Raw genomic sequence first — 26,414 nt, 5'->3', positions numbered from 1 at the left:
TCCAGCTGTGGCCTTACCAGCGTTTTGTACAGCTCCATCATAACCTCCCTGCTCTTATAATCTATGCCTCGGCTAATGAAGGCAAGTATCCCATATGCCTTTTTAACCACCTTATCCACCTGTTCTGCTGCCTTCAGGGATCTATGTACATGCACACCAAGGTCCCTCTGATCCTCTGTCTTTCCTAGGGTCTTACCATTCATTGTGTATTCCCTTGCCTTGTTAGTCCGTCCAAAATCCAACGGATTCTGTGTTCTGTTCAGTTGAGATGGTTCACATTTATTGACTGAGTACAATAAAGACTAAATGCAATAATCATATTGCTAACAACCAGATAAATGATTTAGCATAAAGAGACAAAGGGATCAAATTTCAAAAGGCTATACCAATGCAAATCATAATTTACATTATCCTGGAAAGTTTAGTTTTGTGCTCTGCGTGTTTTGCTCTTCCGTGCTATTTATGAATACATTTGAATCAGTTCTGAGCCGCAGACATAGAAATGCAAAAACAGAAATGGTGTTTTCCAATGCAAAACACCTCATTACTATCTTGTAAAGGGCTTAATTAGAGCTTTCTTGGCATTGACATGACCTTCTATTGGCGGCCCCATAAATGAAGCACAAAAATTAGAACAAAAGATTTAGTTAAAATGATTGCAGGCGAGCTGAATGGTTCAACACACTGGGCTTTCACGTTTGCAGCCTGAGCTGTAATCCAGTTCAGACTGATGGGATGTAAATGCCTTCTATCCTGATGATTCTGTGGACGTCTGATGTTGCGATCTAATTGTTAATGGCCATGAACCCACAGCAAAAAATTAGCACTATGTTGCCAGTCTCACTCAAAAAGGCCAAATGTGGGAAATTAAAGGCCACAAAGAAACATTTTATAAGTGCTATCTGTCAACATTTTGCTCACAGCACAGTTTCTGAAAATTGAGGCCAGAGTGTTCTAAACATTCATCGTAGAGAACAAAAGCAGACTGTAAATCAGAGGGGAAGGATTTCTGTGTCTGGGGGGCAGGATACTTACTTCCTTGGTATTGTTCTTGAAGTGAGCAGCAACCAGCTTGTTTTTTTTTGCTGTATTTGCAGGTTGGATCCCTGACAGTGGATAATTGCACCAACAATCAGCCAGCACAGTTCTGCTTTGTAAGCACTCCAGGCATAGGCACGGAAAGGTATCAATGAATATCCAGCTTTATGCTTTTCAAAAATTCCTATTCTGTTCAACTGGCCTTAAGAAAATAATGTCATATTATGTGATTCAAAGATATTTCTGCAAATTAATACATTCTTACCTTGTCTTACTCTTAGAACTCTGGATATGGATAAAAATAGCATGGTATTTGGAGGAGTCAAATCGATTGACCCAATACTCCTTCGCCCAGATCAAGTAAAAACAGATGACTTCATTGGTTGCATTAAGGAAGTTAAACTGAACAGTGTTCCTGTTAAATTTGCTGAGGCACTATCTTCATATAACATCCTCACCAGGTACCATGTTTCACATAATACTGCTGTGTCATTGTATTAATAGTATGGAAAAGCAAGCTCTTTTACAGCATGTTACATTATTAGGGATATAATGGTTATTTGATCAATTATTTCTGGGAATTCTTTGCCAGTATTTAACATGATAATTTAATGAGGCTTTTAGACATTGTGGTGAACACTTTTTCTGAAATCTGTATACATCTTAAACTGTGCATTTGTTTTATCATGTACACTGCCCTTATCTATACAGGGAAGCCAAATGCTGGTGTGGAGCTCTTAAATCTAAATTACTCACTATATGATGGGATGTGGGCCTGCACCAACAATTCTCCACATAGTGAGCTCCTGATCTGATTCATACTAGTGTAGGCAGTTGTCAAGTAAAGACCAGGCAGAACCAATGAGAGTGAAATTGGCCTTGGATGGTTGTGCAGAAATGGCCGTAGCAAGATGGCAGCCTGTTTTACATCCTGCCTGGTCATCTTTTCCATTGACTGCATTGGAAAAGAAAATCCAGCGGTGTACATGGAATCACCACCACCTCCAAGTTCCCCTCCAAGTCACACACCATCCTGACTTGGAAGTACATCGCTGTTCCTTCATCGTCACTGGGTCAAAATCCTGGAACTCCCTACCTAACAGCACTGTGGGAGTACCTTCACCACACGGACTGCAGCGGTTCAAGAAGGCGGCTCACCACCACCTTCTCAAAGGCAACTAGGGATGGGCAATAAATGCTGGCCTTGCCAGTAATGCCCACATCCCAGGAACAAATTAAAAAAAGAGAATCCAGCTGAATGTCAACCCAGAATTCAGAGCTGGAGCTTCAGTCTCCACTTGCCAGGACTATCTGGAGAGGGGTTTGAACCCTGCACCTTCTGACTCAGAGGCAAGAGTGCTACCACTAAGCCAAAGGCTTGCTCCTTTTTTTAAGTTAAATGTGCTTTATAAATGCAAGTTGTTATAAATTGTGACAGCAACCAATGCTCCCATTAAGCTGTGTGGCCGCGCAACGCTCTGGATGACTCGTGCAGGCCATTCACCGGCTGTTCAATAGAAATAGTAACGCATGCGTGGAAATTTAAATGGGCCACTCCACCCGTTAAAGGGGCCGCGCATCCCAAAAAAATTTAAAGGGAATATTGACAGCAAGCCAATGGCACAGATATGCATGTAGGCTTGAATGATCGTTATGCGAGAACATCTCTAATCACTTTATACTTTACGTGATACTACATGGAAGAAGGCAGGCCAGGGTGATTTTCAGCCAATAAAGCCTCATTAGCTACTCCTGCCAAGAAGCTACAACCATATTTACAGGCACTCTCACACTTACAAGGCAATAACTGTGGAGGGTCTGGATTAGCAGAGTCAGATGCAGAGCTCTGCCATCTGCTGTCAGGAGAGCTGCTGCTAACCGGCACTATAAGGCTGGCACAGCCGGTGACAGAGTTTGTCAACTGTGGCCTCAAGCCTACACATGGGACTTGCTTTGCCTTCATTTTTATCTGTCAATCCTCTGCTCCTTCAACCTTGGCAAAGGCTGTTAATGGTTTTGAGATGCCCTTTGAGCCTATCCAAATGCTTTCAGAAGGTTTGTTTCCCCCCTCCCCCATTGTGACGCTCCCCTATAATTGTCCCCGTCCCTTTGAAGTTCATTTACACGCAATTATCCACTTTCACCTTTAGTGTGCTCCTTACACTTGTACCTGGATCTATGAATAATAATGCAGTGATTTGAAAATTTGAGCATTTTACAATTCAGGTGGGATTGCTCCAGTTCTTGACCTTTTACACATAATTTGCATCAGTAGAGGAAAATTGGTCCCAAAGTGTATTAAAGTACAACATTATGACTCCATACCTGGCACTCAACAGGAGCAAAGCTGAAAAATCATTTTTAAACCTCGTCGTCAGGTATGGGCCCACCAGCTGTCACTTCTTCCATGCAGCTGCTCAACTCTATTGCATTTTGGGATAATCTCTCTGGGTCTCGCATGTGAAACTCTCTCCTCCCCTTTTGATCTGTTTCTGTCTATAGCCTCTCTGTCTTTTCTCCGGCTTTGAATCTCTTCTCAATCTGCATATCTCGCTATCTGTACAATAATCTCCTTGTCTGCTTTTACTCAGCCATAAATTACCAAAGCTGTCTTTTTGATCCTCCCTCATACTGTCTGAAGACAAAATGCCCTTGTCTTTAACATCTACTGCGATCATGGGATCATGTCCAAGGCAGTTCTAGTCTGTGTGTGGCACTGAGGCCCAGTTTTTAACAATTAATATTTAAGGTCTTTATACTTCTCCTTCCCTGCTCAGAGTGTCATCTCACTCTACCCATTCATCTCTGAACTATGTAAGCACGTTAGGTGAAAAATTCCCATGGCATCATTGTACTACTGGAAGTGTGGTGCGGCCCAGATCAGAATGAAGAGAAAGATGCCACAGATTAATTACTGTGCATTGTTGGGGCCTTCACTAAGCCAGCTTCCAAAACAGTGGGTATTCATTAACGAAAACTGACTTTGAAGATCAATTTTTCTCCCTCTTGAAAGCCCAGAATGTAAATATTAACACAGCCAATCGCAAATCTTCCCAGTGCTGAAAAAGATTAAATGTAAAATTAAAATCTGGTTTTGTCATTTTTAATCCCTAATGTATTAAATTTTAATATCTGACTTTCAACTCAGTGCTCAGAGTGCCAAGCCTATTTCCAAAGAATATCATCTTTTACCTTAAGGAGCATCAATGAATATTACACAGTGATGTAGAATCGCTAGAGCCTCAACAATGAAACTGTCCCCATTACCCCTGAAATGATCAATTTCTTTCTTGCCAGCCCTGCGGCAAAAAGGAAAGATTTGTTGATAATTAAAGAAATATTACTTGTTCACCAATAGCTAACTAATTATAGAGTGATAAAAGGCTGTGCATTTTTGTTCCATTCATTATGCTGTGAATATAAACTGAAAAATGCTGCTTTGTCACAAAGAAACTGGCTCATGTTCCATCAGACTGGTTTTATTAATGAGTCATGACTCTGAAGCAGTGTAAAAGATGCAACAATATATTTTTTTTAAGTTGTAATCTTTATTTTGCTTCTGTTCTTTATACATTCTTTAGGTGTTTTGTGTTATTACTATTTTGTACACCTGACTTATGGAACCGGGGGGAGAAATTCGGTATCGCCCCGTTTGGGGCGCAATTATCGGCCGGGCGCAAAGTTTAGCGCCTGGCGCTAATTATCGCCTCCGACTGCAAACTTGGCTTCTATCGCCCCTGGAGGTGATTGGAGCGCTAAATCAGGCGCTACACACCTCACTTAAGGCGCAAAGGTCGAGGAGCGAGGCGCTACCTCAGAGCGCTGGCGAAGCTCATGTGATGTCAGTTGGCAATGGAACACAGACACACTGGCGCCGGCCAGTTCTTAAAGGGGAGGGTCGATCTTGCTCTCCATCCACACCCTGCTCATTGCAGCCTTGAGTCTTGGCCTGGAGAGACCTGTACATCAAATCTGCTGGAAAGAACAATGGAGAGACCCAGGGAAAGAGCCCAGAGTGCAGCCCCCATAGTCTCTTCTAAATCGATGCAAGGAAGGTCAAATCAAAATGAACCTGCAAAGTGCTGCTCAGTCACCCAAAACTCCTTCACACAGTGTTGAATCTCTCCAGAAGTCTGTCTCTCTCTCGGAATGCGTGGTGCAAAAATGTCGCCGACAAAAAAAGGCAGGAAGTGATTGCCTTTAAATAGCACTCCCCCAGTCCCTTCCCGACTGCAAAATGCTCCCCTCAACCTGTCATTGTTAGCAGCAGGCAGAAAGGCAGGGGGCGCCACTCAATATTCAGTCCGGGGCACTACCGGGGTGTTGCACACTCGACTGACGTCACGATCTGTGGGCACAGGAGATCATGGCGGTAGTGTTTAGCGCCGCCGCAAAATGTCTGGTCAATTTCGCGAGCGGTGCAAACATCACCATGCCCGGGTGTTATTTGCTTTGCCCCCCATTAGCGCCCTTTGCGGAGGCGCAAAGCAACCAAATTTCCCCCCCCAGGTGTTATAAATTAATTGGCACAGTGCCAGTAGATAAACTAGCTAGATAATAGCATGCATGAGCTGTATTATCTCTGAGATAACTTTCCATGACTTTTAAGGATGGAATAGGAAAATATTATCATTACTGCATTACTCAAAATAGGATTAATTTTAAATTTGGACATAAAATCTTTTCTACAAATGTACAAAATAATCCTGAACATTGTGGTGATTTTATAAATGCTAATTGAAATCAAGGATGGATTCTCCTGCATGATCACACCTGAAATGGGGTGGCTTAGCGGTATAGAATGAGGCAAAATCATGCAGTGAGGCCTACATTTCCCCCTCCCCCCTCCACCACTGGGACTGCGACTGGACATGGTTACCCCAACAATCACATGCAAATGCTGCTGGGAGAGTGTGGCCTGGGATCCCAGCCCACTTCCATCCTATCCAGCCCAGTTACCGTCACTTTCCAGGACCACCATCTGAAAGGTGGCGGTAGGCCTGAGGTAGCGGCAGTAGTGGCGTCACGGTAATAGAATGGAGGGAGATCGCTATGGAAAGGCCTTCTCTCCATTCATGTAGACCACCACTCACTCTTCAGTGCAGGCCTCAGTTTCTGCCGAGGCCTACAAGGCTGCAGCTTCCTTGATCTTCTGTGTTCTTCTGCCCATTTAAATACCTGGCCACCTCTCCCACTGCAGCACTGCAGGACACCCTCTTGATGGCGGGATTTCCATCTGGATCCCACCGTGCATATTTAGTGACCCCGACCTAGGGAAATTGGTCAGAGTTGGGGTGGAATCGAAGGGGTGAGCAGAAGTCCTGCCCTGCTGCTACTCCACCCTGAAGAGAGGAATCAAGCCTGTAGTATTACAATAGCCTTTTTAAGTTATACAAAATACACCGCCAACCATTTGATTACTCATGCAGATAGTATTATGAGGAGTGACGTTATTAATAATCAGCAATTTGTTGATGCCTATTTACAAATTTATTAAAGACATTTTTCAGATGTCATAATTTGTTAATTGTTAATCCATTACTGTGTCTAACCATTTTCAACTGGCATATGGCATATGGTAGCATGTGGCCCTGCAAGGAACCCAGGGACAAGGAGTCCTGTTTTGAGGTGGCCTTACCCTGTTCATAAGCTCTACAGGCACAGTCTGAGCTACCTGATCCTCAGTGAGGAGTAGTATAGGAAAAGATTGCAATTCTCATGAGACACCATTGCAGCAATTTGCAGTATGCTGCAGCAGGAGATTTGCCTGTGGCAGTTAAGGTCACCACAGCCCTGAATTGTTATGCATCAGGGTAATTTCAGGCTTCCAATACAATACAATACAAATCGCTTTATTGGCATGATAAGGTACATCTTATGTTGCCAAAGCATCAAAATACATTTATGGCTGAACACATAAACGCGGTTCCATTCATACAGTGTATAAACAGGTATATCCCTGAGTCTACAAATATACACTCGCCTTCTTTATATATACTCTTGTCTTAGTTTACTGGTTGTCCCTCTGTCCATGGCAAGCTGTAACATAGTGTGCCGCCAGTGTTACACAGCTTCTCTCCTCCCCCAGCAGGAATGGGAGTCTTTGGTTGTCAGTCAGATTTCTGAACTCAGGACATATTTGTGAGAATTTTTGGTAGAAATTCTCTCTGATGCCCTGATATTTTCCACAGGCTGTGAGGAAGTGCATCTCTGTCTCAACTACTCCCTGACTGCAGTGAGAGCATATCCTGTCTTCTCTTGGCAGCCTGGTCTGCCTGTGTCTGCCTTTTTCGATTGCTAGGCTATGTTCGCTAAGTCTGTACCTTGTCAAGGTTCTTCTCAGTTTGTTATCCTTTACCATGGTCAGGTAATCAGCTATGTTGTATTGTCTGTTTAGGGCCAAGTAGCAATTGAGTTTGCTTTGGGTTTTTGTTGTTTCTGCCCAATATGACAGATATTTTTCCTTTTGCTTAGCGACGATTGTGTTGGGTCGAATTCTTTGTGTTACCCTGTCACTGTCCTGGGACTGGTTATTGTTAGTATTGTTATTAGTTACTTTATTGAGTCCCAGGACTAGTTGACTGAGGGTATTCTTCTTTATGGTCAGCTCTTGGCATTTCAGGGCGTCGTAGTGATAGCATTGGGGGTTGCTCATTTGTAGGTGATTCCAAAATTTGGTGGCTCTTTTTTGGATAGTGATTATTAATGGGTATTGGCCTAGTTCCGCCCTGCATGCGTTGTTTACTGTTTTCCTTTGAGTCCGGAGGATACTTTTACAGAATTCCGCATGTAGGATCTCAATTGGGTGTTTGTCCCATTTTGCAAAATCTTGTTGTGTTAGTGGTCCCCAGACCTCACTGCCATAGAGTGCAATTGGTTCAATTACTGATTTGAAAATTTTGAGCCAAATGCTAATTGGGATTTCTATTTGGATTGATTTTTTGATGGCATAGAAAGCCCTTCTTGCTTTCTCTTTCAGTTCATTCACAGCCAGTTTGAAGTTTCCCGTAGAACTGATTTTTAAGCCCAAGTATGTGTAGTGAGTGGTTTGTTCAATTTTGGTTGTTCCTACTGTGAAATTTATTGTGGGTCCATGTTGTTTGGATCTTTGCTGGAACACAAGGACTTTGGTTTTTTGGGGATTTATTGTCAGGGCCCAAGTCTGGCAGTACGACTCCAGCAGGTCCAGGTTCTGCTGTAGACCCTCCTTAGTTGGTGACAGCAGAACCAGGTCGTCGGCATAGAGGAGGAATTTAACCTTGGATTCATATAGGGTGAGGCCGGGTGCTGTAGATTGTTCAAGTATGTAACACCAGTCAGGCTGCAGTGCATGGCTGTATCAGGCAGGTCACAGACACCCTGTTTTCTAAGGCAAATGATTTAATCCTTTTGCCAGAGACCCCAGGAAACAGAAGAAAAGGGCTGTGGAGTTTGCAGCCATTGTAGCATCCTGACAAGTGCAGGGTGTCATCCACTGCACACGTGTGGTCATCAAGGCTCCTGTCAACAAGACTGACCTCTTCATGAACCGCAAAAGGTTTCACTTCCTTAATGTACAGCAGGTCGGTGACCACCAGCAGTGACTCATGGGTGTTGGTGACTTTCCAGGCAGCTCCCATGATACCTACATCCTGCAACAGTCCAGCAATCAAAAAAAAAGGTTGGTAGCTGGACCGAAATAATACAAATGATTGAAGCGCTATGTTAAGGAATAAATGTTGGCCAGGGCACTGGGAGAACTCCACTGCTCGTTTTCAAGTAGTGCCGTGCGACCTTTTACATCCACCCAAGAGTTTAACGTTTCAACCAAAAGATGGCACCTCAACAGTGCAGCACTCCCTAGGTACCACACTTAGCCTAGATTATGTGCTCAAACCTTTGGATTGGGCCTTAAACCCATGACATTCTAACTCAGTGACATGAGTGCTACCACTGAGCCACGGCTGACACATTGATGGGGGTCCTTCAGGGAATTCCACTCTGGCAAAAGAAGAAGGAGGAAGAACAGATGGAGGAGCAGCAGCAAGATGACTGAAAAAAACAGCTACAGCCAGAGGGAGAGCAAATAGAGTGAGTCATGCTTGCAGGAATCCTTACCCTCTGAACAGGCTGTAAGGGCCAAGGCCAACATACCTGCAGTTCTCTGAGCAGTGCATAAGAAGGCTTAACGTCTGTAGAGAGGCTATCAGAGTTGTGTCAATTCCTGCAACCAACTGTCACAGGTAGCACAGCATTGCCTGTTGCTGTCAAGATCACCTTGAATTTCTTACCTCAGGCTCCTTCCAGGCTGCCACTGGGGATATCAGTCAATCAGCAGTTCATGCTTGCATTAAGCAGATGACTAGTGCCATGGGCATCCAGAAGCAGCAGGATAGGGCTCTGGGGTTTGAACAAATTGCAGGCTTTCCTAATTCCATGACCTCATTGATTGCACCCACGTCACCCTGCGGGCTCTGCCCCACTCCATTCATGAATTACAAGGGCTCCATTCCACTAATGCGCAAGTCCTGTATGATCACCAGCATTGCATTATGCAGGTCTCTGCCCATTTTCCTGGTAGAAGCCATGATGCCTTATATTGCGGCAATCCTCCACTCCCCCTTCCCACCTTTGCTTCTGTATAGCAAATGAGAAGCTGGCTACTTGGAGACAAGGGCTCACCCCTGCACATTTGGCTCATGACTCCTCTCAGGACCCATGCTTGGCAGCTGAACTGCAATATAATCAGCCCACATTGAGCAGACTACTGGAGCCCTCAAGCAATGTTTTCGCTGCCTGGACCAGTTGAATTCCTACAGTACAGCCCACAAAGAGTGTCCCGAATGTTAGTGATCTGTTATATACTGCATAACTTTGGTCTACAACAGGGATTACACATGGAGCCATCATTGGACAAGAACTGTCAGCATGATGAGGGAGATGACACTGATGACATCGAGGATTCTGTGGAAGTGGGAGGGCTCCATAACCTGCCTGAAGTCAGAGCTCTTCAGCAGCTACTCATTGAAGAGCACTTCTGCTGAACAATCCCTACTACAATGGAAAGGAATATCGAGCAGGTTGTATAATGGGAGGCTGATCCACTGCAGTCAGTTTTGCACACCTGCTGAAGTTGAATTCTACCCCATCAATGTCCTTTCCATGATGGGGGGTGGGGCGAAACTGGACACAGTGCTGCAAATGAGGGTCATAGCAAAGCCTCCTAACTATATTACTGTGGCCTCACTCTTGTAATGAATTGCAGGCAATACAGCTAAGGATCCCGTGGACTTCTGAGAGTATGCCTGAACCTTGAGGGAGCAGACAGTGTTTACCTCCAAATCTTTCTTCCACTCTTTTGTCTTTAACTGACACCCACTCATGTTATATTCTATGTTCCTACTTTGTGCATCTACACACATAACTACATTTGTCTACATTGAAGGACATTTGCCAGTCTTGGGCCTACTTCCCCAATCTATCCAAATCCAGTTGTAATCTAATTCCCTCTTCTAGGTTGCTGACTCTGCCACTCATGCTTGTTGGTCATTGGTTGTTGAAATTTCTTTTACTTAATTGTGAATCCACAGTTGTTGAAAAGCTGTGATAGTGACCTTAATTTTTCTGGTTGTGGACCATTCCTGATGTTGGAGAAAAGGTCCACTAAGGCCAACAACGCAAAAACTGCCAGGCAGTGACATCCGACCCTGACACTGTTGGCGTTTATGTTTGCACTTAGCAGTGCTGCGCTTTGGGTAGCATAGGAAGAAACATTGCTTAAAATGGCACTATATGGCAGCGGAGGCACTCGTACCTAAAGCCACTTTGACACTGATGCTCTTTTAGTTCTGGTTCTGGGAGATCAGTGAGTATGATTTAGCTGCCCAAATTTTCTAAATCCAGCTCACTTATACCAGTGGCAGAATCAAAGACCCAGTTTTTCGTAGGTCTGCAAGTCTGCTGCCAGGATACGAGGACTAGACTTTATTAATGTTAATATGGGGAGCAGGGTCACAAGTGCCAGTCCCCATGGAAATGGAACTAAACATGCACAAGCAAAAAAGTGGTTTCACGTTTATATTACAGCTATCCCACTGGAGTTGCGACTGCCTACACTATTGTCCTAAGTAAATGCTGATGATTTTACGAGGTGGGGGTGAAAAATATTCGATTTTGTGCTGAGACTGTCAGTACAGACACCATGTCCTTGAAATGTGATGATATTCACATTTCACAGTATTAATGATTGTGACATAATTACTGCATTTATTGAGAAATAATTTTCAGTTTATTACCTGTAAATTATATGGTCAACATCTATTATAATGTAGCATTATTAGCAGTGTTACATGACCAATATTTAAGTTGTTGTAAATATTGCCTTTTACGACATAGAAATTTCAGAAACGTCTGTTCTTTTCAATTGGAATTCATGGCCATATTTGGCTGCTGTGGATAGAAGAGGGTTTAAAGAGAAAGGGGTAGAAATTAGTTACTGGAAGCGCCCCGCCTCCCTCTTGGGGCACCGCGAGGGAATATTGCGGCGCACATGCCGCAGCGCCATGTGCCATGCGCTGCAGCACTATGTGCCGCGGTACTGCAGGCCTTCCTCCCCTTCTTAAAGGGGAGGAGCCTAGCGCAGCGCGACCCGGGGCCCAGCTGGGCCACCAGGGATCGGAGTGCCGGCAAAAGAGCCCGGCGCTCAAGAGAAGTGCCGGGCTCACGGAGCGCAACCGGCACTCCGTGGGGGGGGGGGCTGGTCAGGAGGAAGGGGACGGCAACGGGGGCAGGTGCTGGCAGGCGGCCAGCAACAAAAATGGCCTCCCGGCACCTCGCCTTTAATTAGCGCCGCCCCAGCCGCAGGTAGGCCCCCCTGACTCCGTTGGACATAGCGTCCGGCGGTAAGTCAGGGGGCGGTACCGAAGATCGCGGCCCGGGCACCAGCGGGGAGCTGCGCACAGCGATGACATTATCGCTGGCGGCGCAGCGCCGCAGGGCGCTAACGGTTACCGCCGTCACTAATCTCCAGCTGAATTTTGTGGGAGGCGTTGGCAGCTAGGGCATTAACGGGAGGTGCAAAGCAACCAAATTTTTCCCCCATGATGTTATCTGCCTGGGACACCTAGAAAATGGGCCCACGAGTTTAGCAATGGGACCAATGCCTGTGCAGGTTGGGCGCAGACCAACTCACTGCTAAATTAGTATGCTTTGCACCCGTTGTACTCCTGCAAAACAGGTGCAATCCATGCTAATTGTTACCCCAATGATTCAGATGTTAGGACAAGTTTGGTGGCTTCCTCCAAAAAAGACCACAGAGAGTATCCAGTATGACCGTTGGGTGCTGCAGGCTGCATAACTTTGCTCTGCAACAAAATCAGCACATGGAACCACTCTACTGGAAGAGGACCTTCAGCATGATGCGTAACAGAACAACGACGAGATGGAGAATGGTGAAGCGGAAGAGGTCCAAGAGAGCTGTTTGACAGAAGTTAATTGAAGAGAACTTCAGCTGAACAATCCCTGCTCCCCTGTAATAACAGTCGTGTCCAACACCTGGCCCAGTCCTTCTACCCTACAATCAACAGCATCTGCCCAAATGCCAACATTGCTATTTATGTCACCACACATTGCAGGATCGCCAGTAATTACAGACGCAGTCTCTGCAACACAAAGATCTCAAATATCAATGTGGCTTTAATAGCTTACAGAAATAGCTACATGCTATTGTCACCTCAGTGGGAGCCCCTAGTGCCTGACTGAAGTGCTTTTACGAGTTGGTTTCCCAATGGTACGAAAGGCTGATATGACTCAAACATGATAAGCTCATGGTCGGTGACCTCTAGCAGCTTGGGTCTGGCGGGAACCAGCTGCAGACTGCAACAGCTTGGTGTCTGCTGGGGTGGTCTGGCCCAGCTTGCTTTCTATCACTGATGTGGGCATTGCTTCAGGGTGTCTCAAGAGTACAGAAGTGAGAGATGGGAGTCATTTTCAACTTTGCTGCCTGGATGGTAACTTGGCGGAACAAATTGCCCACCCTTTATAGAACACGCCCAGTTTTTATTCCATTGATTTCAATAGAAGACAAATCGGGCTGGATCTAGATCAGGCAGGCAAACTGCTCTGCCAGGTTTCAGCCCAGGCAATGAAGTTGAAAATTAGCCCCATGATATCATTTTCCTTTCCCAATGCACAAATGCCCTGCTACTGAGGTGCAGCGCACTACTCCTACAGATCCACAGGAGACCAGGCTCTAGGTGATCACTGAACCAAGTAAAGCTCCGATCCATTCGATCTCCCAACCTGTCCAAGGCAGAGGAGATGGTTAAGCCCAGACCTTGTATGGCTCCAGTATGATCATCCTGAGTGAAGCTTTGACTGGTGCCACATTCTCCTGCAGGGGGGCTCAGCGGCAATGGCCATCAAGGTGGAAACATACTCCCTGGTTGACTACAGAGCATTGATGCCATGCGTGAGGACCCCACACAAACAGGTAGTGGGTTGCACCATACTATCAGACATATTTTGGAAGATCCCTGGTAGGGACTCCAATGCCTTCAGCCATTGCTGGTGCACAGAAATCATCCTTTTTCAAATGCCAGGCCCTGAAGTCCAAGTTTCTGTCCTCTTTGACAGAGCTAGGATGTGCGCTGACCCTCCATTAGCTCTTCCCTTTGCCATCCACGTCAACTCCACCTACTCCTGCTTATTTGTGCTTGGTGAATCCTCCAGTGCGCATCCCTCAAATCTGAATGATTAAGGAATTTGGGCTGGGATGGATCTCATCCTAAGGTTCTTGGAGAACTCAAGGATGTCACTCTCTCTCTCTTAGGCAGTCCCTTGGAACCGAGGATGACTTGCTTCCACATTAAAAATGAGTTCTCAGGTGACTGATTAGTCCAATGCGGGACCTACAGTCTCTGTCACAGGTGGGGCAGATGGTGGTTGAAGGGGCGGGTGGGTGGGGTGCTTGGGTTGATGTGTGCTCCTTGCGCTTGGCTTCTGCTTGCTCCCAGCGAAGAGACTCGAGGTGTTTGGCGCCTTCCCGGATGCTTCTCCTCCACTTTGTGCGGTCTTGGGCCAGGGATTCCCAGGTGTCAGTGGGGATGTTGCACTTTTTCAAGGAGGCTTTGAGGGTGTCCTTGAAGCATTTCCTCTGCCCACCTGGGGCTCTGTTGCTGTGTCGGAGCTCCGAGTAGAATGCTTGTTTTGGGAGTCTCGTATCGGGCATGCGGACGATGTGGCCCATCCATCGGAGCTGATCGAGCATGGTCAAAGCTTCGATGCTGGGGATGCTGGCCTAAGTGAGAACACTGATGTTGGTGCGCCTATCCTGCCAATGGATTTGCAGGATCTTGCAGAGGCAGCGTTGGTGATAACTCTCCAGTGCTTTGAGATGCCAGCTGTACATGGTCCATGTCTCTGAGGCATACAGCAGGGCGGGTATCACTGCTGCTCTGTAGACCATGAGCTTGGTGCTGGGTTTGAGGTCCTGGTCTTCAAAAACACTCTTCCTCCAGCGACCGAAGGCTGCACTGGCACACTGAAGGCGGTGTTGCACTTCGTCATCGACGTCTGCCCTTGTTGACAGTAGGCTCCCGAGGTATGGAAAGTGGTCCACGTTGTCCAAGGCCTTGTCGTGGATTTTGATAATCAGGGGGCAGTACTGTATGGCAGGGACAGGTTGGTAAAGGACATTTGTCTTATGGATGTTTAGTGTAAGGCCCATGCTCTCGTATGCTTCAGTGAAAGTGTTGACGATGGTTTGGAGTTCGACCTCTGAGTGTGCGCAGACGCAAGCGTCATCGGCATAATGTAATTCGATGACAGAGGATGGGACGGCCTTGGACCTGGACTGGAGGCGACGGAGGTTGAACAGTTTCCCGTTTGTTCTGTAAATTAGCTCCACTCCAGTGGGGAGCTTACTGAGGGTGAGATGGAGCATTGCAGCAAGGAAGATCAAGAAGAGCGTTGGTGCGATGACACAGCCTTGCTTGACCCCGGTCCATACGTGAATTGGGTCTGTGGTGGAAGTGTTGGTCAGGATCACGGCTTGCATGTTGTTGTGAAGCAGGCGGAGGATGGTGACAAACTTTTGAGGGCAGCCGAATTTGAGGAGGACACTCCATAATCCCTCACGGTTGACAGTGTCGAAGGCCTTTGTGAGGTCAAAGAAGGCCATGTACAGCGGTTGGTGCTGTTCCCTGCATTTCTCTTGTAATTGACGTGCAGTGAAGATCATGTCCATTGTGCCCCTTAGTGGGTAGAATCCGCATTGCGACTCTGGGAGGAGCTCTTCGGCCACTGGGAGAAGGCGATTGAGGAGGATTCTTGCAATGACTTTCCCTGTGGCAGACAGCAGAGAAACTCCTCTGTAATTACCGCAATCGGACTTGTCACCTTTCTTGAGGATGGTCACAATTACGGCATCTCTGAGATCCCCTGGCATGCTCTCCTCCTTCCAGATAAGAGAAATGAGTTCATGAATTCGCACCAGTAGTGCTTCTCCACCATGCATTACTGCCTCGGCAGGGATTCCATCTGCTCCTGAGGCCTTGTTGTTCTTCAGTTGTCAGATGGCCTTTTCAACCTCATGCCGGGCTGGGGTTGTGCTGAGGTGGTGGCGGGTAGCATGCTGCGGGATGGAGTTGAGGACACTCGCGTTGAAGACAGAGTCTCGGTTAAGGAGATCTTCGAAGTGCTCCTTCCAGCAGGCACTGACTGCCTCCCTGTCCTTGATGAGTACCTCTTTGTTCTTGGCCCGCAGTGGGGTAGGACCTTGGGTGCTTGGGCCGTAGGTGGTCTTGACTGCGCTAAAGAATCCACGCACGTCGTGGTTGTCGGCTAGCTGCTGGATCTCCTGCGCTTTCTCCACCAAACATCTGTTCTTTAGGTCACGAGTTTTTGTTGGACCTTGGCCTTCAGGTGTCTGTAGAGCTGCTTTCTTGCTCTCGAGTTGTGTTGCTGTTTCCAGATCAGGAATGCCTTGTGCTTGTGGCTTATTAGCTCCTGGATCTCCTGGTTGTTCTCATCGAACCAGTCTTGGTGTTTCCTGGTTGAGTGACCGAGTTCGGTTCACCCATCACCCCTGTGCTCGCTGACCTACATTGGCTCCTGGTTAAGCAACGCCTCGATTTCAAAATTCTCATCCTTGTTTTCAAATCCCTCCATTGCCTTGCCCCTCCCTATCTTTGTAGTCTCCTTCAGCCCTACAACCGAGGCATTGCTTAACCGGTAGCCAATGTAGGTCAGCGAGCACAGGGGTGATTGGTGAACCAAACTTTGGTCACTTGACCAGGATGTGATGACAGAACCACTGGCAAGAGATATTTTGAAATTTGTTAGACAAGGGGTAGTACCAGAAGACTGGCGAATTAGCGGGGATCCAGGGAAGGATCAATTAGTTAGTCTCACATCAGTACCAGGAAAAATTCTAGAATCGATTATCAAGGACAAACTGATAGAAGGGAGGTCAAGATTTTCCAAGACCCCATGCCACCAGTGTGTCCTTGTACACAGCAGGCGACAACAACAACAACTTGTATTTATATAGCACCTTTAACATAGTAATACATCCCAAGGCACTTCACAGGAGTATTATAAGACAAAAAATTTGACACCGAGCCACATAAGGAGAAATTAGGGCAGGTGATCAAAAGCTTGGTCAAAGAGGTAGGTTTTAAGGAGCGTCTTAAAAGAGGAATGAGAGGTATAGAGGCGGAGATATTTAGGCAGGGAATTCCAGAATTCCAGAGCTTAGGGCTTGGGCAACAGAAAGGTTGAGCGATTATAATCAGGAATGCTCAAGAAGGCAGAATTAGAAGAGCGCAGATATCTCAGGGGGGGGGGGCGGGGAGGTTGTAGGGCTGAAGGAGATTACAAAGATAGGGAGGGGTGACGCCATGGAGGGATTTGAAAACAAGAATGAGAATTTTGAAATCGAGGCGTTACTTAACCGGGAGCCAATGTAGGTCAGCGAGCACAGGGGTGATGGGTGAATCTAACTCGGTGCGAGTTAGGCCACGGGCAGCTGAGTTTTGCATGACCTCAAGTTTACGTAGGGTAGAATGTGGGAGGCCAGCCAGGAGTGCGTTGGAATAGTCAAGTCTAGAGGTAACAAAGGCATGGATGAGGGTTTCAGCAGCGGATGAGCTGAGCCAAGGGCGAGACGGGCGATGTTACGGAGGTGGAAATAGGCAGTCTTAGTTATGCTGCGGATATGTGGTCAGAAGCTCATTTCAGGGTCAAATATGACACTAAGGTTGCGTACAGTGTGGTTCAGCCTCAGACAGATGTTCGGGAGAGGCAGCTTATTGGAAAACCATAGGTGTATTTCTCTCTCTTTTCCATCCAGATATTAAATGACATAAAATCGCTAACAGTGCATCAACAGTTTTCTGATAAGTCCCTCGCAGCATGTAAGATCCTGCTGGTGGTGCTGGACCTAGGAAAATTTCTGCCATAAACTGATTGGTAAGAGTCAACATGGATTTACAAAAAAGGGTGTCATGTGAAACCAGTACCTAGGGATGTAGATATGGACAACGATGTAGATGTGATTTATTTGAATTTTTAGTAAAGCTTTTGATTTGGTGTCTTAAAGGAAAACTAGTTAAGAAAATTAGTAGGCATGGTATTGGCAGCATATGCAGGTGAATCAAATTCTTGTTAGTCAATAGGTAGCAGAGGGCCTGTGTAAATGGCAAGTGTTCTGGGTGGAGCGTTTTGATGAATGAGACCTTGTGGCATTTAGTGTTTTGAACTGGTACTCTTCAACATTTTCATAAATGACCTGGAAGAAAGTGTTGGTCGCTTCACCTCAAAGTTTGTGATTGCATCAAAATAGCAGGGTGATTAATACAGTGGAAGATGGTGACAAACTACAGGGAGACTGTTTGGGGAGCTGGTGGACAGTTACAATTTAATGTATATGTAAGTATAAATTCATGCTGTCAGGAGTACAGAATAATCAGAGGGATTATAGGATTAAGGGAAAATAGTGTTACAGTAGACAGGCGCCTCAAAACATCAATCTAATGCCTGGCTGCTGTCAATAAAGCAATTGAGATGTTAGGGTATATAAAAAGGATAAAGTGTAGGTCAGATTGCATCTGGAGCATTGCGTGCCGTCCTGGAACCTTCACTACAGGACGATATAGCAGAGCTGGAAACGGTGCAGAGAAGACCTACTAGAATGATTAGGGAAAGAGAGAATAAAACACATGACTCACAGTCTTCTCATTGGGTAGGAGAAGACTGAAGGGGGTTATGATTGATTTGTTTAAATTAACGAGGCTCAGGAATGTAGAAAATCAGTCAGGGTTACTTAATTTGGTACAGGATTGCAGAACGAGGGGATATGAGCATAAGCTGAAAAAGATTGATTCAGGTGGAATATAAGAGAGCATTAATTCACCAAGAAGATGGATGGTTTTTGGACTAGCTCACCAAAGTAGGTTGTAGCAGCAAGTAGCTTGCATCTTTTCAAGGTCAAATTGGACAATATCTTGAAGAGAAATACATCATCGGTGAAAGGAATACTATCAGGACCTATTGACCTATTGACTTTGCCAGCCTTGAGATTTTCAATGTTTCTATGTTCCTACAGTTGTCCTCGTTTGGACAGAGCTTGTCAGGATAAAACATGCCTCAACAATGGAGTTTGCCTTGATCGTTGGTCTTCCTACTTGTGCCAGTGCCCTGAAGGTTTTACTGGACCCCACTGTGAAAAAGGTGTGTTGTTTTTCTAACTATTCCAGCAGCAGTAGTAAAAACAGCATATTGTAATGACAAATATATCTATAATACAACTTTTACTATAGTAGTATAGTATTGCATAACACTCAAAATATTTTGTTTAAATCTTTTGCGATGTAGAACAGCTAAGGAGACAATGGAAAGGTGGATAACAGTAAGAGGCATCCAAAGTATTTGTTTTAACTACATAAGTAATAGACAAAAGTGTTAAAGACCAAATGAGATTTCAGTGGTGCAATTCTACTGCCACTTTCACACTAATGCAAAAGTGAAATTATGGGGACAATTTTAACCTAAGCTGTAAGCCAGGAAATAGGCAGGTTCAGTTTGGCCACTCAGTTTACACACTGCCCGATTTTATTCTCCATTTCCCACCCAGCAGTTTAGGTTAAAATTACCCCCTATAGTTTTGAAGTCAGATCGCCATCTGCCTCTGTAGAAATTGGCGTTGGAACAATTGAGGAGGCAGTTGCCCACTGCTTGAGTTTGACATTGTATGGAGTACAACTGCAGTGTGGTATCAAGCCTGGTTAAGAAGTGCTCAGGGGATCCTTGGTTCAAATGACTGGCGCAGAACACTAGATCCCTAGGCAAGTCAGCCAAAAACACATCATCTATGAAAAGAAGCGCTGCACTACTTTTAGGAATGCCTGCTTCGGACACTCCATGACCATCGTTACAATATCATGGATGAAGACTAATTATCACAAAGATCACTAATGAGGGAAGCCAAACAAGCCATTCAGCTTATCCTTCCTTAGAGACCCATCACATCATACAGCTAGCTCTTGAATAACTTCAGGGTTTTTGCCTCCACTACTATACCCAGAAGCCCATTCCTAGTACTAATTATGCTGAGTGAAGACGTGCTTCCTGACAGTCCTGAACTTCTCTTTTACCAGTTTTTACCTATGTTCCCTTGGCCTGCAGTTACGGTTTAACTTGAAACAATACTCAGGACTAACCTCTTCTAGCTTAAAATCCCCTCTTATTCATCTCTTTCCAAGGCCGAAGAGTCCAAATGTTTCTAACCTTTTCTCGTAACGCTTTTCTCATAACTCTTGACACTACTGATCAGACTTGTCACCTCTGCACCACTTTAATGTTTCCTTGTGCCTCAGGAACCAGAACTGAATGCAACATTTCAGGTGTGGCCATACCAAAACATGATACATAAGAACATAAGAAATAGGAGCAGGAGTAGGCCATTCGGCCCTTCGAGCCTGCTCCGCCATTCAATGAGATCATGGCTGATTGTCTGCCTCAACTCCATTCACCGGCCCTATCGCCATATCCCTTGATGCCCTTACTAGTCAGAAATATATTGACTTCTGTTTTGAATGTACCCAATGACTGAGCCTCCACAGCCCTCTGGGGTAGAGAATTCCAAAGATTCGCCACCCTCTGTGTGAAGAAATTTCTTCTCATCTCAGTCCTGAATGGCCTACCCTTTATCCTGAGGCTGTGGCCCCTGGATTTAGACTCCCTAGCCAAGGGAAACTTTCTCCCAGCATCCATCCTATCAAGCCCTGTAATAATTTTGTATGCTTCAATGAGATCCCCTGTCATTCTTCTGAATTCAAGAAAATACAGGCCTAGTTTACTCAATCTCTTCTCATACGACAGTCCTGCCATCCCAGGAATCAACCTCGTGAACCTTCGTTGCACTCCCTCTGTGGCAAGTATATCCTTCCTTAGGCAAGGAGACCAAAATTGTACACAAATCCTCTTCAGCATGATGGCTTCAGAGTTAAGAAGTTATCCACCTTGGTAGAAAAAACAGAAGGGCAGAGTATTATTTAAAAGGTGATAGATTGGGAAATGTTGATGTACAAAGGGACCTGGGTGTCCTTGTACACCAGTCACATGCAGGTGCAGCAAGCAGTTAGGAAGGCAAATGGGTATGTTGGCCTTTATTGCAAGAGGATTTGAGTACAGGAGCAAGAATGTCTTACTACAGTTATATAGGGCCTTGGTGAAACCACACCCAGAGTACTGTGTGAAGTTTTGGTCTCCTTACCGAAGAAAGGATATACTTGCCATAGAGGGAGTGCAGCAAAGGTTCACCAGACTGATTCCTGGGATGGCAGGACTGTCGTATGAGGAGAGATTGGGTCGACTAGGCCTGTATTCACTAGAGTTTAGAAGAATGAGAGGGGATGTCATTGAAATGTATAAAATTCTGACAGTGCTAGACAGACTGGATGTTTCCCCTGGCTGGGGGTTCTAGAACATAGAAACATAGAAGATAGGAGCAGGAGTAGGCCATTCGGCCCTTCGAGCCTGCTCCGCCATTCAACAAGATCATGGCTGATCATCCAAATCCTAGCACCCGGTCCCTACACCGACAGCCATCCCACCCAAGCCCTATCCCAGTAACCCCATAACCCCACGTATTTAATCCCCCCTAACACTAAGGGCCAATTTTTTTTATCATGGCCAATCAACCTAACCCGCACATCTTTGGACTGTGGGAGGAAACCGGAGCACCCGGAGGAAACCCACGCAAACACGGGGAGAATGTGCAAACTCCACACAGACAGTCACCCAAGGCCGGATTTGAACCCGGGTCCCTGGCGCTGTGAGGCAACAGTGCTAACCACTATGCCACCGTGCTGCGAGGGGTCACAATCTCAGGATACAGGGTAGGACATTTAGGACTGAGATGAGGAGAAATTTCTTCACTCAGTGTGGTGAACTTGTGGAATTCTCTACCACAGAAGGCTGTGGAGGTCAAGTCACTGAATATATTTAAGAAGGAGATAGATAGATTTCTAGACACAAAAAAGGGATCAAGGGGTATGGGGAGAGACCAGGAATATGGTATTGAGATAGAGGATCAGCCATGATCATATTGAATGGTGGAGCAGGCTCGAAGGGCTGAATGGCCTACTCCTGCTCCTATTTTTCTATGTTTCTAAACTCTACTGATCTGGCAATATGGGGATAATTTTACGACTGTACACTGTTGTTGGGAAGCATCTCATGCCGAGAGCGCATATCAGAAACTCTCGTGGTTTTCCAACTATTTAATTTAATATGCATTGAATTTCATCTGCTATAGTTCTTCCCACTTGAAAGTATTGACTAGATCCATCTGGAATTCAGCTGCTTCATCAGACTATATTGCTCTCCCCCCACCACCAGTTTAGTATCACCTGCAAATTTGATCAACTTACATTTCATTACTGCAAGTTATTTACGTAGTTCTAATAGGCACCAATTCCTACAGCACTCCACTCTTCATCTCCCCAACTGAACATCATTTCCCTAATTGCTTCCTTTCCTTCAGATAATTATTTATCCACCTCTTAGTTATGTGACTAGCTTGACAAGGAGAATGAGAGCATTGAGAGATTTGGACCAATTAAGTGGATGGACTGAGAAATGGCAAATTGACTTATAGGGATATAAATATGAGGTAATGAACATGGGAAAAGAATGCATGAAGTACTGTCTGTTGATGGCAATAGAACAGGAAAAGGATTTGTGTGTGGTTATTGATCATTCACTGATATTTCCTGTCCATGTGAAGCTGTTATCAAAAAGACTAGCTGAGTGCTGGAATACATCTTGAGTACAAGTTGAAACAAGCTATCCTAACCTTTCCTAAGACATTCTGGAGGTCAAGTTTGGAATATTGTGTGCCACTTTTGCAACCTAGCTTCAATAGGACATTGTTGCACTAGAAAGGTTTAGAGAAGAGCAACAAGAGAGAACTGGAGTCCATTTTCTGTCTTCAAGTATCTAAATCAGTTCTAATTTGGTCAGTACTGCTTTAAGACCTGTATGAATCTTCATTTTACAGTCTAATCTCATTGGCATAATTATTCACAACGCCAGGTGCAACCTTAGATGAGTCTGGGGATGACACCACTAGTCGAAGAGAAAAATTGTGTGTAACCTAAATTTAAAGAGATGGGGACAAAAGGCGGTGGATGCTGGCCAATTGAAATGTTCAAGACTGGGATTGATAGATTTTTATTAGATAAGGGTATCGAGGGATATGGAGAAAAGGCGGGTAAATGGAGTTGAGCCATGATTTAATAGAATAGTGGAACAGGTTCAAGGGGCTGAATGGCCTGTTCTTGTTCCTATGTTCCAGTATGTTTCATTCATGGCCTAACCCAATATCCACACAGGATCACATCCAGTAGGAGTTGCTGGATAGCAATCATGAGCAGAAGCCTTGCCTGAATTCCCCTCTCTAACCTGGGTTATTGATGTCAATTGTAGTATCCCTAATGTCAACCTCGCTGAGTTCAGTTAATTCAGCAAAGACCCAGAATGAAACCTGATATCATGCCTATTGTTGTTGATGGCTGAGCTGTAACTGTACCCCCACAAAATTTCTGGAATTCCATTGTTTCTTGCTGGTATCCGCAGCCATATTTGGCTGCTTGGTTGGTAAAGGGAGATCATACGAGCCATCCCAATAAGTGCCCATGGTGTTCACAACAACTTGCATTTATATAGCTTCTTTAACATAGTAGAACATCCCAAGGCGCTTCACTGGAGCATTATCGGACATTGGCCCTGAAATTAGGATCGGGGGCTTGCTGCACGTGCAAGCCCCCGATCTGCACTCACCCTGCGCGCTGACATCTGAGGCCCGGGCCTGCTTGCATTTCCTTTCACAGGCCCGGTTCAGATGACAGCGCGCAGTGCTTACCTGATCCAGCGGCGTAGTTAGTGCGATGTGCCGGCTGGGATCAGGTGAGCACTGTACATCCAATCAGGGGAGGGGAAGGTTCATTCATGAGTTTGAGAATAAGAACTGTCAAACTCGTGAAAACTACGGGGGCCCAAAACACTATTTAAACTTTAAATAAAAATTTAAAAAACATCCCAATCATTAAATTAAGTATAAATAAGTTAAAAAAATAATAATTTAAACAATTTTTTTTTTTTTGAAAAAAATAAATTTTTAATAAAAAGGGTCTAAAACTAAACTTACCTTATTGTAGATTCTTTAAAATAATAAACCTGTGGGAAAAAAAATTCTAAATTACACTAAAACACCACTTACCTGTAAAAATAAATACTTACGTGTGCTTTTTACAAGCGTAAAGACCGGAGGCCTTTACACATGCTCAAATCCCCCAAAACAGAGGAAATCCAAGACGCACGCGCTGCCCCCTACAGCGCACGCGCTAGCCTCTTCAACTCTTGGGTTAGAGGAGAGGAAATGCCGGTTTTCAGCGCATGCGCTGTGCATGCTGAAAACCGGCATTTCCTCCGGCCAGACGCGTGAGTACCCCTTCCGTACTCACGCGTTTGGGGAGGAATTACTGCCCCAATATTTGACACCGAGCCACAGAAGGAGATATTAAGACAGGTGACCAAAAGCTTAGTCAAAGAGGTAGGTTTAAGAAGCGTCTTAAAGGAAGACAGAGAGGCAGAGAGGCAGAGAGGTTTAGAAGGGAATTCCACAGCTTAGGGCCTAGACAGCCGAAGGCACAGCCAGCAATGGAGGGGCGATGGAAATTGTGGATGCCCACAAGGCCAGAATTGGAGAAATACAGACTTCTCAGAGGGTTGTTGGGCTGGAGGAGACTACTACAGAGATAGGGAGGGGTGAGGCTATGGATGAAGTCGAATACAAGGATGAGAATCTTAAATTTGAGGTGTTGCTGGACCGGGGGCCAATGCAAGCCAGCTAGCACGGGGGTGGTGGATGAACGGGACTTGGTGCAAGTCAGGACACAGATAGCAGAGCTTCGGATGAGCTGAAGTTTATGGAGGGTGGAAGATGGGAGGCCAGCCAGGAGTGCGTTGAAATAGTCAAGTCTGGAGGTAACAAAAGCATAGCTGAGGATTTCAGCAGCAGATGAGCTGAGGCGGGGGTGGAGACGGGCGAGACTTTTGCTCTACCAGAAGTTGAATTTGAAGCATATCTCTGTTCTTTAAAATTTTTTAGCCTAATTCTTATTTTAAAAATATCAACACATAAAATAAATTTGGATGTAGATTCGTAAACCTGTAACACAGAGGAAGTTAATAAGAAGGAGAAAAATGTCTTGCTATTACCTCACAGGGAAGAGTACAGCACAGGCACGGTGGGCCAAATGAGCTCCTTCTGTGCTGTATCATTCTATCTGATTCTTTAATTCTATGAATAGGATAAATTCAGATAGTTAAGTCTCTACATTACTGTTAAATATGTTGACGGCTTTATTTTGTGGGCAGTAGGGACTGGAGACTGCAAGAGCATGACTTGGGACTAGGAGGCCAGTTCATACAAGTCAGGAGGCTAAAAGAGCAGATATTGGAGCCTCAAGAGTGCAAGTGAGGAAGCCAGGGTGAGGATATGCATTTCTAGATCCTGGAAGAGTGACTCCTGTGCCCAGGAATACCAAGAGAACGTGGTCTGAGAGTCAAGGCAATGTGCAACAAAAGTCAGTGCTGAAGTGTGTAACCTTTGAGGCTGAGAGAACATGATTTGTGTTGGGTGATTGTAGTTATGGTTATATGGCCAGTATGATGAATTTAACTATTTGTCCTCAAATGCAGATATTTCTCCAGATTCAGCACTAAATTTCAATGGACAATCTCATCTTGATTATTTCATTAAAGAAAGTTATAAACGTGGGCAACTACTGAAGGACCACACAACGAGAAAAAGAAATCAAAAAGGAGACAGAGATGCCAGTAGTATTGAAATACAGTTCAGAACGCGCTCATCAGAAGGAATACTTCTCCACATACAAGGGATTATAAACTGTACCACTGTCAAGGTAAATTTGTTTTCAGTATTGTAATCACTAAAATTAACTAAATAATAAATAATTTCCTTGAGAGATATTAATTGCAGATGAACTCACATTACGAGTACTAAGTACTCTTGAGGAATTCCAAAATAATTCTTATCTGATGCTTCCATGTCCTAAAATCTATTTTTCATCAGATTTAGTTCAACAATCTGGTGTCACACTTGCCATAATTTCATAACAACAACTTGCATTTATGTAGCGCCAGAGGCGTAATCAGAAATAAATGAACCAAAGAAGGAGATGTTCGGAGGGATGACAAAATGCTTGATCAAAGAGGTCAGTTTAAAGGAAGGTCGTAAATAAGGAGAGAGAGCTGGAAAGATTTAGGAAGGGAATTCCAGAGTGTAGGGCCTAGATGGCTGAAGGCACAGCTGCCAATCTGAAGAGAGTGGGGGATGCACAAAAGGCCAGAGTTGAACGAATGGAGAATTCGGCAGGGAAGGTTGTAGTGCTGGAGGAAATAAAGGGATAGGGAAGGACGAGGCCATGAAGGGATTCAAACATCAGAAGAATTTTATACTGGAGGAGTTGGGGAACTAGGAGCCAATGTAGGTCAGCAACGACATGGGTGATAGGTGTGTGGCACTTGGTTCAGGATTGGATATGGGCAACAGAGTTTTGGATGAGCTGAAGTTTATGAAAGATGGGAGGCTGTCCAGGAGAGCATTGAGAGGTGAGTGGAATTGCCCTTGCCTGGTTCCACTCTTACTTATCCAGTCCTAGCCAGAGAATCTTCAGCAATGGCTTCTCTTCCTGCCCTTGCACCATTATCTCTGGTGTCCCCAAGGATCTGTTCTTGGCCCCCACCTATTTCTCATCTACATGCTGCCCCTTGGCAACATCATCTGTAAACACAATGTCAGGTTCCAC

At 45.2% G+C, this 26,414-nt stretch overlaps 1 protein-coding gene across 1 annotated transcript in view; it reads left to right on the top strand.

Annotated features, from left to right (window-relative positions):
• LOC147111911 (protocadherin Fat 4) overlaps positions 1-26,414 on the top strand; it is a 142,106-nt gene that overhangs the window by 94,057 nt on the left and 21,635 nt on the right. Inside the window, exons 11-14 of the mRNA XM_085999299.1 lie at positions 1,098-1,183; positions 1,320-1,499; positions 18,623-18,747; positions 25,285-25,508. Of these exons, the coding sequence (XP_085855425.1) occupies positions 1,098-1,183; positions 1,320-1,499; positions 18,623-18,747; positions 25,285-25,508 (615 nt within the window). The remainder of the gene's footprint in view (positions 1-1,097; positions 1,184-1,319; positions 1,500-18,622; positions 18,748-25,284; positions 25,509-26,414) is intronic.

This window comes from Somniosus microcephalus, chromosome 10 (assembly GCF_052327205.1).
Source record: "Somniosus microcephalus isolate GS21.2 chromosome 10, FLI_Smic_1.0, whole genome shotgun sequence".
NCBI classification, from domain to species: Eukaryota; Metazoa; Chordata; class Chondrichthyes; order Squaliformes; family Somniosidae; genus Somniosus; species Somniosus microcephalus.
This window is presented reverse-complemented; position numbering and strand designations above follow the sequence as displayed.